This window comes from Etheostoma cragini, chromosome 15 (genome assembly GCF_013103735.1).
Source record: "Etheostoma cragini isolate CJK2018 chromosome 15, CSU_Ecrag_1.0, whole genome shotgun sequence".
Classification (NCBI taxonomy): Eukaryota; Metazoa; Chordata; class Actinopteri; order Perciformes; family Percidae; genus Etheostoma; species Etheostoma cragini.
Genome location: NC_048421.1, coordinates 15265164 through 15278457, shown reverse-complemented (window position 1 = coordinate 15278457; position 13294 = coordinate 15265164). Strand labels below are relative to the sequence as shown.

Genomic DNA, 13294 nt, shown 5'->3' with positions numbered 1-13294 from the left:
TTTTCCTTCTAAAATGTAGTGAATGACAAAGTAGCAAAAAATGTACTTAAGTACAGCACTTAGGCACTTAGTACATCCTACTTAGGTCTCTTCAAAGATTGTCAAATCTCAAATGATTAAGTTGTATTTATGTTGTTAAAAGGGAAGCGAAAGAGCAACTGCAGGCACAACTACAGAGTCGTTTAATTATCAATTCATTTGAAGATTATTTTCTCAACTAACTGATGAATTGTTGGGTCTATAAAGCCAAAAATCCTCACTTTACCAATATTCACATTTGAGAAGAAACAACCAGTGAATTTCTGGCATATTTCCTTAAGACGTTACTCAAACGGTTTAGAAAAAATAGGTCTGACAGTTAAACCACTCTATAGGAGCACTGAAAAGGTTCCTCATAATCCTGATGTACTGTAAAGCATAAACCACAGGGATGCATTGCACTGCATGAAAAATGTCATAGCCTAAATATAATCAATGTTACTAAAAAAAGTCCTGATTCACAACATGGAAGGGCTCAACAAAGCATTATGAAAGTTTAACTCATCGACAGATATCTGAATTCCTTCCACACCCAGACAGAATAGACTATAATTCATACATTCTCGGAAAACTTGTATTTATAGCCCCTTTGGCTGCAGATAAATACTGTGAATCAATAGGCATGCAGTGCAGTCAGGGGAAGCTTACTCATTAAAAGAACAGGAACTTTGGACTCTGCTGCCAAGAAGTCAAACTACTTCATCATACTGTATATATGCTCCACGGCAGCTGTGGCATTCATTATGTGAAGGAGGTGTTAATATTAGCTTTGGTCCAGATGAAGGAAAAACAAGGAAACAAGATGAAAATGTAGAGACATGGTACTGTGATGGCTTAAAGCTGGATGAGGCCCATGTGGCTACTATTACTCTGAGGGGTGCAAGTATCAGAGAGCCACTTCAAAAGGCTGCCTGCAGACTGGAGTCATGGGGGGGGGGGGGGGGGGGGGGGGGGGGGGGGGGGGGGGGGGGGGGGGGGGGGGGGGGGGGGGGAAGGCAGCTTATGGGAGCCTTCCCACGCCAAGAGCTGCAGCGGGCAATTTTTTTTTTAGGATGACTTTTTTTCTCCTTTTTATTAGACTTGATAAGCATGAAAGGGGGAGAGAGAGATGGGGATTGACACGCAGCAAAGGGCCGCCGATCGGATTCGAACCCGAGCAGCTGCAGGACTCAGCCCACATGGGGTGAACGCTCTTACTGGGTAAGCTAGAGGTCGCCCCTGCAGCAGCCAAATCAGCCTCCATCTCAACGTGTCTCCTCTGTCTGATCACGCTCTCTCCACTGCATCCAACCTCCGCCTCTGGCCCGCTCAGAGACACCCAATACCTCAGCCAACGGCTTACAGAGGACACTCCAAAAGTCTTACTCATGACTTTTAACTCATCTCAAATTTAAGACGGTTAATTAACATACGTGACCCCTCAGGTTACTCATATAATGCTGGCAAAGTAGTTTCAGTGACCACACAGCTGGATGGAAATCCACCGTGGCAAAGTGAGAGGCCAGAGAAGCTTAGCAGCAGTATCCTGGTCTTAAGGTGAGAGAGCAGGGCGGGTGGGCTCTGAGAAAAGGGAGGGTGATGAGGCAGGCACTGGGGGTCATGGAGCTTGCTTTTGTGTGGGGAGAGCAAGGAGCGTGAGGGCCGTCCCAGCTGGACTGTATCTTGTCTGACCTTCAATCTGGATCTTTCTCTGCAGCCTATTTCTGCAGTCCATGTGTTTTCTGTTATATTATAAAGCACTCTGTGCCCCGACACTTTTCTGTGGGAAGAATGATCCGATGTTAGTGAACCCCTACTGTTTGAGGTCTGTCCACATCTTATCCCAGATTGCATGCAGAGACACTCTCACGTCATGCATCAATTTGCTTGTCAGGCGAGCAAAATGGGCTTTCTATCATTGCTGTTCTGCTGGTCGGCTGAGACTGAGAGGTGCGGAGAGGAGGAAGAGTTGTGTGTTTGAGGTGTCATGTGTCATATCTGAGCAGGTACGCATTCTTCAAAATGCTTATTTGGAAATTCAGGGTAAGGAGCTGTAATTCTATCCCCATCTAGCCATTGAAGAAGTGGCTTTTATCTGACATACTGCACTTGATGTCTCTCTCTTCCCTGTGCTGCATCTCTGGACCAGCCTTAGTCACTGACACACAGCCTCAGGCCCAGTGATTGACTGAGTATGCCCAGATCTGAATGTGATGCGAGGTGACACGCCCGATCTATTTCCCTTGAGGGCCGGCTGGAGACGAGCAGGGAGCATCCAGAGACGTCCCTTGGTCATTACATAATCACACACAGCCTGGCGCCTTGTAGTACCGATTCATAAACAACCATCATCCTATTTGCTCGCTTGACTGCGCACCTCTGACTCCTACCTCTCCTCCGCTGGCTTGGCAAGTGGTCCCACTGTGCTGCTGAGGCTGTGGAGGCGAGGGGAGGGATGGAGGGAGTGGTGGGGTGGGGTGGCATCCCCAATCACCCTCCATACCATTATTCTAGGGCACTTTGCAGAGCGTTGTATGCTACAATGAATTGTAGTCACTCCATTTATTTCAACTTTACCCCCCTCTAGGTTTCTTTCTGCCCTCCTCATTCTTTCACATCTCCTCTGTTTCACTCCGCTTCCCTCAAGTTATTGAGTCCGTCCTTTCAGTAAATGTTCGTCACCCATCTCTGCACACACATACTTTCAGTCTGAGGAGTGTAGCCGCCAGATCTTTTCAACATAATTTACTGTAATTCTCTCCGGAGTGTGTATACTACAGGTCACACTATCCCGCTACTTGATACAGTGTCCTACTGCCAAGAGCCAAAAAGACACAATGTACAAGCCCTCTCTCTCTCTCTCTCTCTCAGCTGATTTAATATAAAAAGTAACCTTCTTTCTGTCCATGTCTCAAATGTACTAAGAAGATTATCGCTGTCTGGGCCTGATAGCGTGAAATGGGTCCGGTGAGTGCTCAGTCAGAGTCAGGAGCCAAAGACACGTGGACAATGAGTTTATAGGAATATATGTTCACATATGTTCAAGCTCAAGTAACGTTCAGCTGCTGATTGCTGAGCATGTATGAACACATATGTGGCAGTAAGTGGTGATTGAGATGTGGATACAGAGTATGAGCGAGGGAGAGGTTTGGATATTTGTGCACATCTGAAGGAGATATGGATATGTGAGTGATTCTGCTGTACGTCTCACACACTGTCTGCCTTTGGCTGCCTGTTGACACAGAGGCTCCTGTGGCACTCCTTTGAAGGGGGGTTGTGGGAAGGTTGAGAGGGGGGGTTGGGGTTAGAGCTGTAAATTCCCCCCTTTCTCCGCGACAGGAGGAGTCCTCTTTGTCTGGCCGGACAACTGGCACGAGGGGAGGAAACAGCTGACTGGGTAGCACAGACAAGCTTTGTCGCTGTACTCTACAGACTTACTAAAACTTGAGTGAGAATTGAGTTTGAACGGCGGCCTTTGCTCAGGCCCATGACCATCACACATCTCTTGTCCTGTTTCATACAATTAAAGATAAGATTTTGACAATGCTTTTAAGAAGGACTGATTTTTGAGTGTTAGGTACTTCCTGTCATGGCAACAAAATGTCAATGATAAAGTGTTCCCACCAAATCTGTATTTCTGGCAAAGTGGAAACAATGTTTATGTCAGGTTTAGGATATATGTTTCCCACAATTTTGGGGCACCATTGTTTTCTGTCAATTTCCCTGTAATATGAAAAGGAAATGGAAACTTGCTTGAGTTGTGTAATCAGTCTGCATTTATTATATTTAAGTGCTAATGCAGTTTAAGTGAAGCTTAATTTAATAAATTAAGCCTCGTCCCACAACACATTTCATCCTAATCCCCCTTCTCTCTTGCAGTTGCTTTGCTCACTCTTTTGCAGGCTGCAGCAACTCAGACAGAATACAACTATGAGCCTGTGGACAGGACCGGTTGCTGTATGGTTGCAGAGACAGGTTTAAGTTGGAGCTCTGGCTGTTGGAGAGGATGTTCATCTGGCCAGGATACTGGAGAGAGTGACTCAGTTTGGCCCTGTTGCCACTGGTTTTCACCACTGATACATGCATCTGTACGCCTACTCACTGGGTTTTATGTATGGAAACCTATTGTCAAAACGGTTCCAAGGCAGCTTAATTCCTATCTTCCCGTACAAGCTGATACACTATCGCATCCCAAACATGAACTACTGAGCCTCCACTTCATGTAGTTTTTTTAGGCCTTAACATGGCAAGAGCTGATAAGAACAGCCATGTGGCAGTGTTTACGATAAAGGAACAAAGCAAAGGAAATACCCTGATTCTAATAACTAGAGTAATGGATTTTCAGGTGTCACCGGTTGAACAAATGACTGTCTCGATCCATCTATAACTCAAAGCTCCAGACAACCACAACAAGTGAATCACATCCAGGGTATTCCACTGTTACTATAAATGTTAGCTGTTACTATAAATGCTTGGCACACATTCAGCAAAGGACATCCCTGTAGTAGCCCCCCCCCAACCTTTTATTTTTCCCTTATCCTCTTCTAAGAGACAGAGAAGGGAAATAAACAGGAGTTCCAGTAGCAGCACTACAAGCTTCCTTCTTGCTGCCTGTCACTTCATAGAGCCTGAATGCAGCCTCTTTACCTTTTACAGCTCCACTTCCTGCCTCGAGCATCACTTCCTGCGGCACAGTGGAGGAGACAATGGATATAAGCTCTAAAGATAAAATAAGTCCTGACCATGTCACATTCGGGAACCAGTTCGTTTGATATCTGCAAAAAATATCAGACGCATCAGATTTTCTTGCTGGTCACTGATGAGTCAGGATTGTCCTTACAAAAAATTAGAATGACATAGCCTATTATTAGAGTAGGTGGCATATTCCCAGAATATACCAGCCTGAATATGTATAAATACACAAACAATTAACAATTAAAAGATTTGGTAATTGGAAAAACACTTCAACAGGATTTGATCACACATCCTCAAACTTGACATTGTTGGATGTTTCTGGGTGGCTATTATACTTTTATTCAGTTAAATAGATAATAATCACTGTTACTTGAAGCTTCAGCTGTAATAAACATGGTTTTTCCTTCATGCCAAACATCAAAATTGAGACTTGGTCCACTAATCAAACCTCCTGCACTGTCTGATTTGCATTGATCATGCCGCCTTCTTTGCCAATTCTTTTTAATAAAAAAACAATAAAACAACCTAAACTGCAGTCTAAACTGAATTACACCAATTACGGCCATCCAAAAAGACCACAAAAAGCAGACACAGTTGAATCAGTTTCATAATGGAGCTTACGTTTATTACATAACTCATATAAATATTCAGGCATCCTCTTGTATAAAGATTTAAAGACTTTATGGTCAACATCAAAACCCCTGAGCATTTGTGGTAACACAAAAGCTTTGAGCCACACCTCTCACAGTACATACATTAAACTGAATAATCCTTTATGTTCTAGGGGATCATATCCTAATCCGAGCGTTTCCCCAGCCTTAAAACTCAGAGATAAGTTTGTCTAGACATGGCCTTAAAGGAGGGTGTTCTCCTTTTAAAGGACAGAACGCTTTGACAGATTGCTAACCTTCAGAAAGGTCCCTGTTTTCATCCAGCCAACCATCAGTTCGTTCCATTAGTTCCACGCATCCTAAATGCCATTTTCAGTCGCATCGAATTGTAATTCTAGTGTTAGACTTTAAGGTTTAGTCTAAATCATAGACAAAGATAAGAACAGGGTGAACAAAAGACATTGCATGGCTCAACTCTAAAGCCTTTATTGGGTACCCACACACAGATATATACTGAATTTAAAAGGAATGCACTCACAGAAATGTAAGAAATCAAATCAAATTTGACAATTTCAATATGTTTTAATTAGTGTAGATTCATATAAAGGGTCGAGAAAGTATCAAATTATACTCTGTGAGTGAGGACATTGTTTTTGTAAGTAGACAAACATTAAAAGACCAAAAATGTTGCTACTGTGATCAATGAGGGTGAGAGGTCATCTCCAAGCCAGAGAGGATGGTAGACAGTATTTCCCATGTTGAATCAAAATGAACGTGCTCTGTCATCAACAGCAAAACAATCGTATTATTCTAGGTTGAATTCTGTGAAAAGAACACCATCTGTTCCTTTGCTGAGATTTCCCTAAATGGATAATCCTCCAACCCCCTAAAAACATAGCAACAGAGCTACAGTTGCGTTTGGAAGCCACAAGGGGGCTCAGTACAGTACTGGCATGACAAGGCGGGGCAAGGTTGGAGAGAATGAAAAACTGTCCTCAGATACAGCTTTTTCAGATACAGTTTTATTTGTTATCCCCAATCCCCATCAGTGGGATTTAGCAGGATATATAGGACATATTTAAAGGAACAGTCTGTTCTGTACTGGTGAGGGCCTTAACATATAGTCATCAGGGTTCGGGTTAGGATCAATGTGGTGACCAGTACAAACCAGTATGAAATATCTTTAAATTCATAACATGTTTAGATAGACAATTGAATTGTTTTATCTTCAGTAGTTTAGGAAAATAGGCCAAGAGAGGTCAGTGGCTCGCTCAGCGTGCAGTTCATTATTGATATGCAGCTGTGGTGGCCACTGTAGGGCATCTCTGTTTAATTATCAAAGTAATGAAACAGAAGGCATTATCTGCACAGCTGTTCATTCCAGACTGACATCCTAACACAAAAACTGGACACTGAAGTTGAGACTCAAGACATGAAAAGAAGGAGGTCGGAAAACTGATAACAAGAAATAGGAACAGATAGCCAGGGTCATAAGTTGAAAAAAAAAAAAGAAGGCAAACTGAGCACTGCATATGCCAAACAAGCCAATTAGCTCAAATTGGACCAACTCAGTAGCAAATAGCCTCCTAATTGGATGCTACTGATAAAACTCATCCTTCGGTTTTTTTTCCATTTACCCCGGCTCATCCTGTGTCATCAGCACGCAGATCCCTGACATGGCTGGACTGTTGCAAAGTGCTGCTGACAGAAAGGGCTTTAACCACACAGGCTAACCTTTGACCCCTGTGGGAGCCCCCCCCCCCCACCCCCCCACCCAACCGCCCCTGCCATCTGCATTCAATCATTGCTCGCCACTCAAATGCATTTAGGTTGAGGTCTAAAGTGGTGGTCCTGAACAGGAGATCCCGGAGATGGGTGTCCTAGTTCTCTTTCACAGGACAATTCGCCTATTGTCCGCCTGCAGGCACTTACCATTTATATTACATGCATGACAATCCAATAGAGCATGAATTAATAACATGAACCCTAAATGATGAAAAACATCTTCTTATACTTAAATTATGCACTTCGGGAACAAATCATATCATCAAAAATATTAATAAGTTTGAGGAGTAATATATATTACATACAGCTTGTGTGCTTTATCTGCTCAATCAACAACTCCCACATCTCCATACCCGGTCCCACAAATGTCCCCAGAGTCCTCTACACAGTTCCCTCATCACATGCAAAACCAGCTGCAAAACTCTCATTGAATTTTAATTTAGATGCAAATACGCACACACAGTTCATTCTTTTAGAGCCTCTGAGTTTCTACTACTCAGGACAATAGAGCAAGAAATTCCTAAGAGTCCAGAGATTGAAAAGGCATAGGCAGGGGGCTTTGGGGTGACATGGGTGGGGCGTTAGATTAGACCACCTGTTCCACCATGAGGCTTTTCCTTTATCCTTCCCTCTTTCACACTTCTTGTGGTTCACATTCTCTCTCACTATCTCTTAATGAGACATTTTCTTCTCTCTCATAAACACACAAACTTTTACTCTCATAAAATATCTCCCTCCACGGCTGATTCGCTCTGAGCTAATTTTGACTGCTTTCCAGTTCAGTCACATCTATGGGAAACAGACAAAACTCTTTGCAAGATAACTCTGGCTGAGAGCCACAGGGACTCACACGCACTCGTATACACACACTGTAGTACAGTTACACACACGTCGCCTTGTCGTCCAAACGGAGCCTCCAGAGAGTCATGGTTAGACATAGCATTTACACAGCAGCGTCACCCCTGTCCACATCTCTGAGGCTCATCTGACAGTATCAGGGATTTCCTCCATTGTAGTAAAACACTTGCCTAAGTACAGCAGTCAGGAATTGGAAATCAGCTGAGGGCAATAAAGTAGAAGTTTGCAGACATTATTCCTGAAAGTTGCTCTCAGGCTAGCAGGCTGTTTCAGCAAAGACAACTATTTGTTTCTGATGGATGTGGTCAGGATACTCCAAACCCAAAGTTCACAGGGCAGCAGTCACCGCAGCCCTGCTTAGGTCTTAGTGACTTGGTGACTATCGATTGGAAAGTGCTAATGATCTAAACCAATTTGCAGTGAGTCAGGCATTTAAAGGTCCCATGGCATAAAATCTTCACTTTATGAGTTTTTTTTAACATTAAAATGTGTTCCCCCAGCCTGCCTTTGATCGCAAAGTGGCTAGAAACGGCAATAGATGTAAACTGAGTCCTGGGTATCCTGCTCTGCCTATGAGAAAATGAAAACTCAGATGGGCCGAGCTGGAAGCTTGCCCTTTATGAGGTCATAAGCCCCTGCTCCTTATGAGGTCATAAGGGGCAAGGGTACCTCCCCTTACTCTGCTTTGCCCACCCAGAGAATTTGGCCCACCCATGAGAAAGAGAGACACATCATGGCTTTGAAACGAGCAAAGTGGTAGTTGGTCAAGGCCACAACCTCTCTATGACAGAGATCATGGCTTCCAGGGTGATTTAGCTCATGGCCACTTTTGATCTCACAGGGGGGGGCTCCTCCACCTTGCCCCCTGTCTTTCCTCCTCAAAAGCTACAGACTCAACACATGGCACATACTAAGGAGAGCTCATTGTGAGACTGGCTCTAGTGGCTGTGATTCTGCACCAAGGCTGAGTTTTGGGAAAGAGACTTGGTATATGATATGGTATAAGGGGACCACTAAGACCTATATAAAGCATCCAAAGAGCACCGTGTCATGGAAATCGTCCTCGGGCAAGTGTTTTTTTGCAATGAGAACTCCCCTGGTGTCAGTCAGTGTGTTTCATATATGTATAAAACCGGACACCTCCACTGAGGATGACTTACATCAGAGCAAAGCGTGGAGTGCAGCATTACTCGCGTGCAGAAGAAAGCAGCGCAGACAGACTCTGAGAGAAAGAGGTGTCCCACTACTGCCCTTGATTCACTCTAACAGACACTTTATATAACCAGTCCTTTCCTGCTCCTCCCTGAGCCACTGCCCTCCTTATCATTTGAACATGTGTGTGTCTGTCCTTGCATAGAACAGAAAAATGAGGACAAGGGGAATAACAGATGGTGATGTACTGTAAACTTTGCAGCCTTTCCATGACTATAGTAAACACTACATGCCTCTGTTTACATTCTTACAGCAGTGTTAGTGCTTGTTTACACTGCCAAATGACAGTAGATCCTTAGACACTCCTCAGACATATACGGTATGTCCAGAATCATCTCGAAACACCAGGCTGACAGAGGCCTACAGCAGGAAACACAGTACAGACGAAGCTCCACAGCCAGATCTCAGAGCGACAATGACAAATAGCCAAATGAAGGAACAGGAAGTGCTATAATCATATTTGGCCTTTACGTCACAATATGGTCCATCTATTAAAATGACACCGACCCAGCCTTAGCACTGCATCAAGGCCACGCTGTGTCAGCATTTTACAGCATTGCCGGGCCATCTTATAAATAGTTTTCCTTCCCTTTGAAGTAAATTGAACTGTAAGCTACACCATTCTTGTGTTTTTGGTGCAGAATATAAACTGATACTGAAAGTGTGTGTGTGTGTGTGTGTGTGTGTGTTGTGTGTGTGTGTGTGTGTGTGTGTCTAAGGCCATGACCCATGTACTCAGAAACACTTTGTTCTCTGTGTTATTTCCCGAGGCTTCTCATTTGGTGAAATAAGGTTAAGAGTTAGAAAGAAAACACACAAACAAGTAAAAACATGCTGTCCTACTACAAATATATTTACCCGCACACAAGCAACATAACATAACATAACATAACACACACTCAGTCTGACCAGCAGCAGTGATGACATCATCTCTGCTATTACTGGGGGGCTAACGTCACCCTGACAAGCGGTCTACAGACGGGAGGTCATCCTTGTGGACCACATGCATTATTCAGCCAAAGGAAGGGTTGGGCCTGGATGTCTCACTCATGCACCCGTCCTAATCAACCCCGCTTTCTCTTCTTAATCGCAAACCTGATGCTGACAACACGTCCACATCAGAAGGAGGACAAGAAGGGTGGGAGGAAGGGGGGGATGAGGTAACCAATGACTAGGAAACACACTGGTAGTGCGTTGAGGACAACGCAGGGGACGTATGAGGAGAGTGTCTGCGCTCTAAAAGCATTCATCACACTCAACTAGCAGCATCTGGTTCCCTCCAGCTTGGATACAATGCCTGATAACAGCAGCAGCATCCCACCTCCACACAGAGGCTGTAAAATGTAACACATATCCCAAAACAGTCCTTAAACAATCTGTGTTTCTGAACCTGTTTAAAAGTGAAAGAGTTAAATTCATCAAGCGTTGGATGACAATCTCTGTAAAGGCTGGTGACATGAGTGCACAGTGTTACAAAGAAGTGGACACGCTCATCTGAGCCTCTACGAATGAATGAACGCAGACACATGTACGCAGCTCTGGATGGGAACCCTGTTGCATGGCATCCCGTCTCTCGCCTCCACCCTGACTCAAGCGAGGGCGCCAATTTCTGCAAGATGGATCATGACCGAGGATGCCTGTTAACCCACTAAACTGAGCCACACCCCTCTTTTTATGCGTCTCTCTCTTTCCTCTCACAAAATGTTGATCTAGTGACCGGTACCAGAGATCAGCCGGGGATGTTTTCAGCTGTGTCATCTCTCCAGAGGCCTGGCACTTGCAGGTGGCAGCACCTCTGCTGGCCCCCTCCCCCAGGTTGAAACCTAGCTCGCCAGGAAGGACGCAGAAAACACATCGCAGGACTAGCAGCGTGCTGTGCTGTTTGTTTTCGCCTTAAGGGAATGGAAAGGGGGATGATGGATGTTATGAATGCTGCTGCTGCTCTGTGTGTTTTGTGTCATCAAGGTGTGAATGTGAAGCACGTCGAGTGGCGGTCCCCTTCACTTCCCCTTCAGTCCCTCCCTTCCTCTCCTCCTCTCCATCCTCACCTGGTCCATGATCTCAGCAAGCCTCCACCGTCCTCCTGTTCCCAGTCATGGCACAAGAGCTCCAGCTAACTGCCTTGTTCCTTCTTCTTCTTCTTCTTCTTCTTCTTTCTTTTTGTTCAGTATTCCCAAAAGCAATCCAATCCTGCTCTCGTCACACAGGCGAGGCAGCCTGGCAGTAAACTGCTGCGTCTCTCCACAGAGGCATGCTTCTATCTCTCCTTGTGTCTCTGACTGTGACAGTCTGATAATCCAACCAATAACTCCTCTCTTGTCCTTTTCTCTGTCTTCTCGTCTTCCCCTCCTGCTCAGGGTGTAGGCTGGAGGGCAAATACAGCGTGCGTGGGATCCTCACCTCTCTCCTTGAAACCACACAGAGAGAAGAGACTCCCGCTCTCCGTATTCGTTCTCAAGCTCTTACACTCGTTCACTGTGTAAGCTGGCCCCTTGCCTCGCCTCGCCTCCCCTCCCTCTCTGTCTCCACTTCCCTCCACTCTTTCCATCTCCCCTCCCCCTCCTGCTACAGCCGAAGAGAGCCAGAGCGAGCAAATGAGAGAGGGAGAGAAGAGCGCGGAGGACTGAGATTGGCTGCAGGGGGAGCATGTGACTCCCCGTATAGGACTGAGGGACCCTCTACCAGCTGTCCAGCTCATGCTTCCCTGAAAACCTCTGTTGCCATTGACAACAGCTGCCGTGCAGCACACCAACCACAGATCCCCAGGCACAAAGCCATTGGCTGGCAGGATTTATGGCCCACGCCTTCTATTGTGGGGGGGGGGGGGGGGGGGGGGGGGGGGGGGGGGGGGGGGGGGAGCATGTTGGGACGTGTAGTCCAATCTGTAGTAAGGGTGGACGGGGTGTTTGGGAGCACACATCACGGTGCCCCTGGGAGGAATGTTTTCGCCTGTGCGCTCCTCTCTGCTGAAATGTTTATGCATCAGTTAAACACAGGCTGAGCTCCAGAGTGAAAGAGAAGGACAGCAGTTTGTATCATTAGCATTGAAACTCTGGCATAAACTTGTATAAAACACACACGAGAAGAGGAAAGACCTCGAGGCCCGGGCATTCTTGGTCAGCCAGGAAAAAGACATCCTCTGTCGTTTTCCTCTCGCCCCACTCGGAGGGAAACTCCCTCACCACAACAACAGGAACTCCACCACTGAAGGCCATGGCTAAGCATATATAACCCCCTTCTTCCCTCCCTTATCTTTTTTTTCTTTCCTTGCCTCTTTCTTTATGTGCCCTGTCTCCATCCTCTCCGCCCCCATTCCCTCCCTCTCCATCTATTGTATTATTACACTCAATTCCTTGCTGCTTTACCCCCCCCCCCCCCAAACTCAGACTCATTGGCATTCCAGAAAAGGTTAAAAGAGGTTACAGGTGCCACAGCAACTAGCAAGAGTCACATTGTGCAGCATCGAATTTAAAGGATAACTCACATTATATCCCATTGCTCTGTGAAGTTTGGTGCATTTCAGGAGTTATTTTGTGATGAAGTGTACTCATTCATGAATTTGTTTTGGCCAATTTTCCACAGCCTGGGTTGTGTAGGTCTGTTTCAGTGATGGATTACTTCCTGAAAGATGCTTTATTTAGCTTTGGGATAGACAAATAGATGCGGGTAGAAAATCAAACCCATTGCTGCATTTCAAGGACAACATGTTTTGTGGCTGTAGTGCATTTTGGGTCTCTCATATGATGTTTATGTTTTAGCTATCTGGCATTTTTCAGCCATCACACGCTTCACTGGAAACATCTGGCAGTGTTGTCACATTGTGTACATTTAGCTAGTTATCATGCTATCCCAAGGAGAAAGGAAAATACAAGAAGACAACAAAAATGCAAGGCATGCTGCCAGCAGCTGCAGAATGGCCAGAGTGCCCTAGTGGTCTAAAAGTGGAGTTTTCCTTTTAAAGTAATCATAAACACTTTAAAATCTACCCAGAAATACTGCTCATGGGGAAACTGCCCCTGCAGCTAAAAAACAAAAAAGGGCACGGCTTATTTTAATTCAATGGACGCATCGCATAGCTGTGACATTATGTGATATAGTTGGCGGGGGGGGGGGGG

At 45.3% G+C, this 13294-nt stretch overlaps 1 protein-coding gene across 1 annotated transcript in view; it reads right to left on the bottom strand.

The window, feature by feature from the left end:
• Positions 1 to 11683, bottom strand: part of arhgap23a (Rho GTPase activating protein 23a) — a 64432-nt gene extending 52749 nt beyond the window's left edge. Inside the window, exon 1 of the mRNA XM_034894741.1 lies at positions 11228 to 11683. Coding sequence (XP_034750632.1) covers positions 11228 to 11236 — 9 coding nt within the window. The 5' untranslated portion in view covers positions 11237 to 11683. The remainder of the gene's footprint in view (positions 1 to 11227) is intronic.
• Positions 11684 to 13294: the final 1611 nt, after the last annotated feature.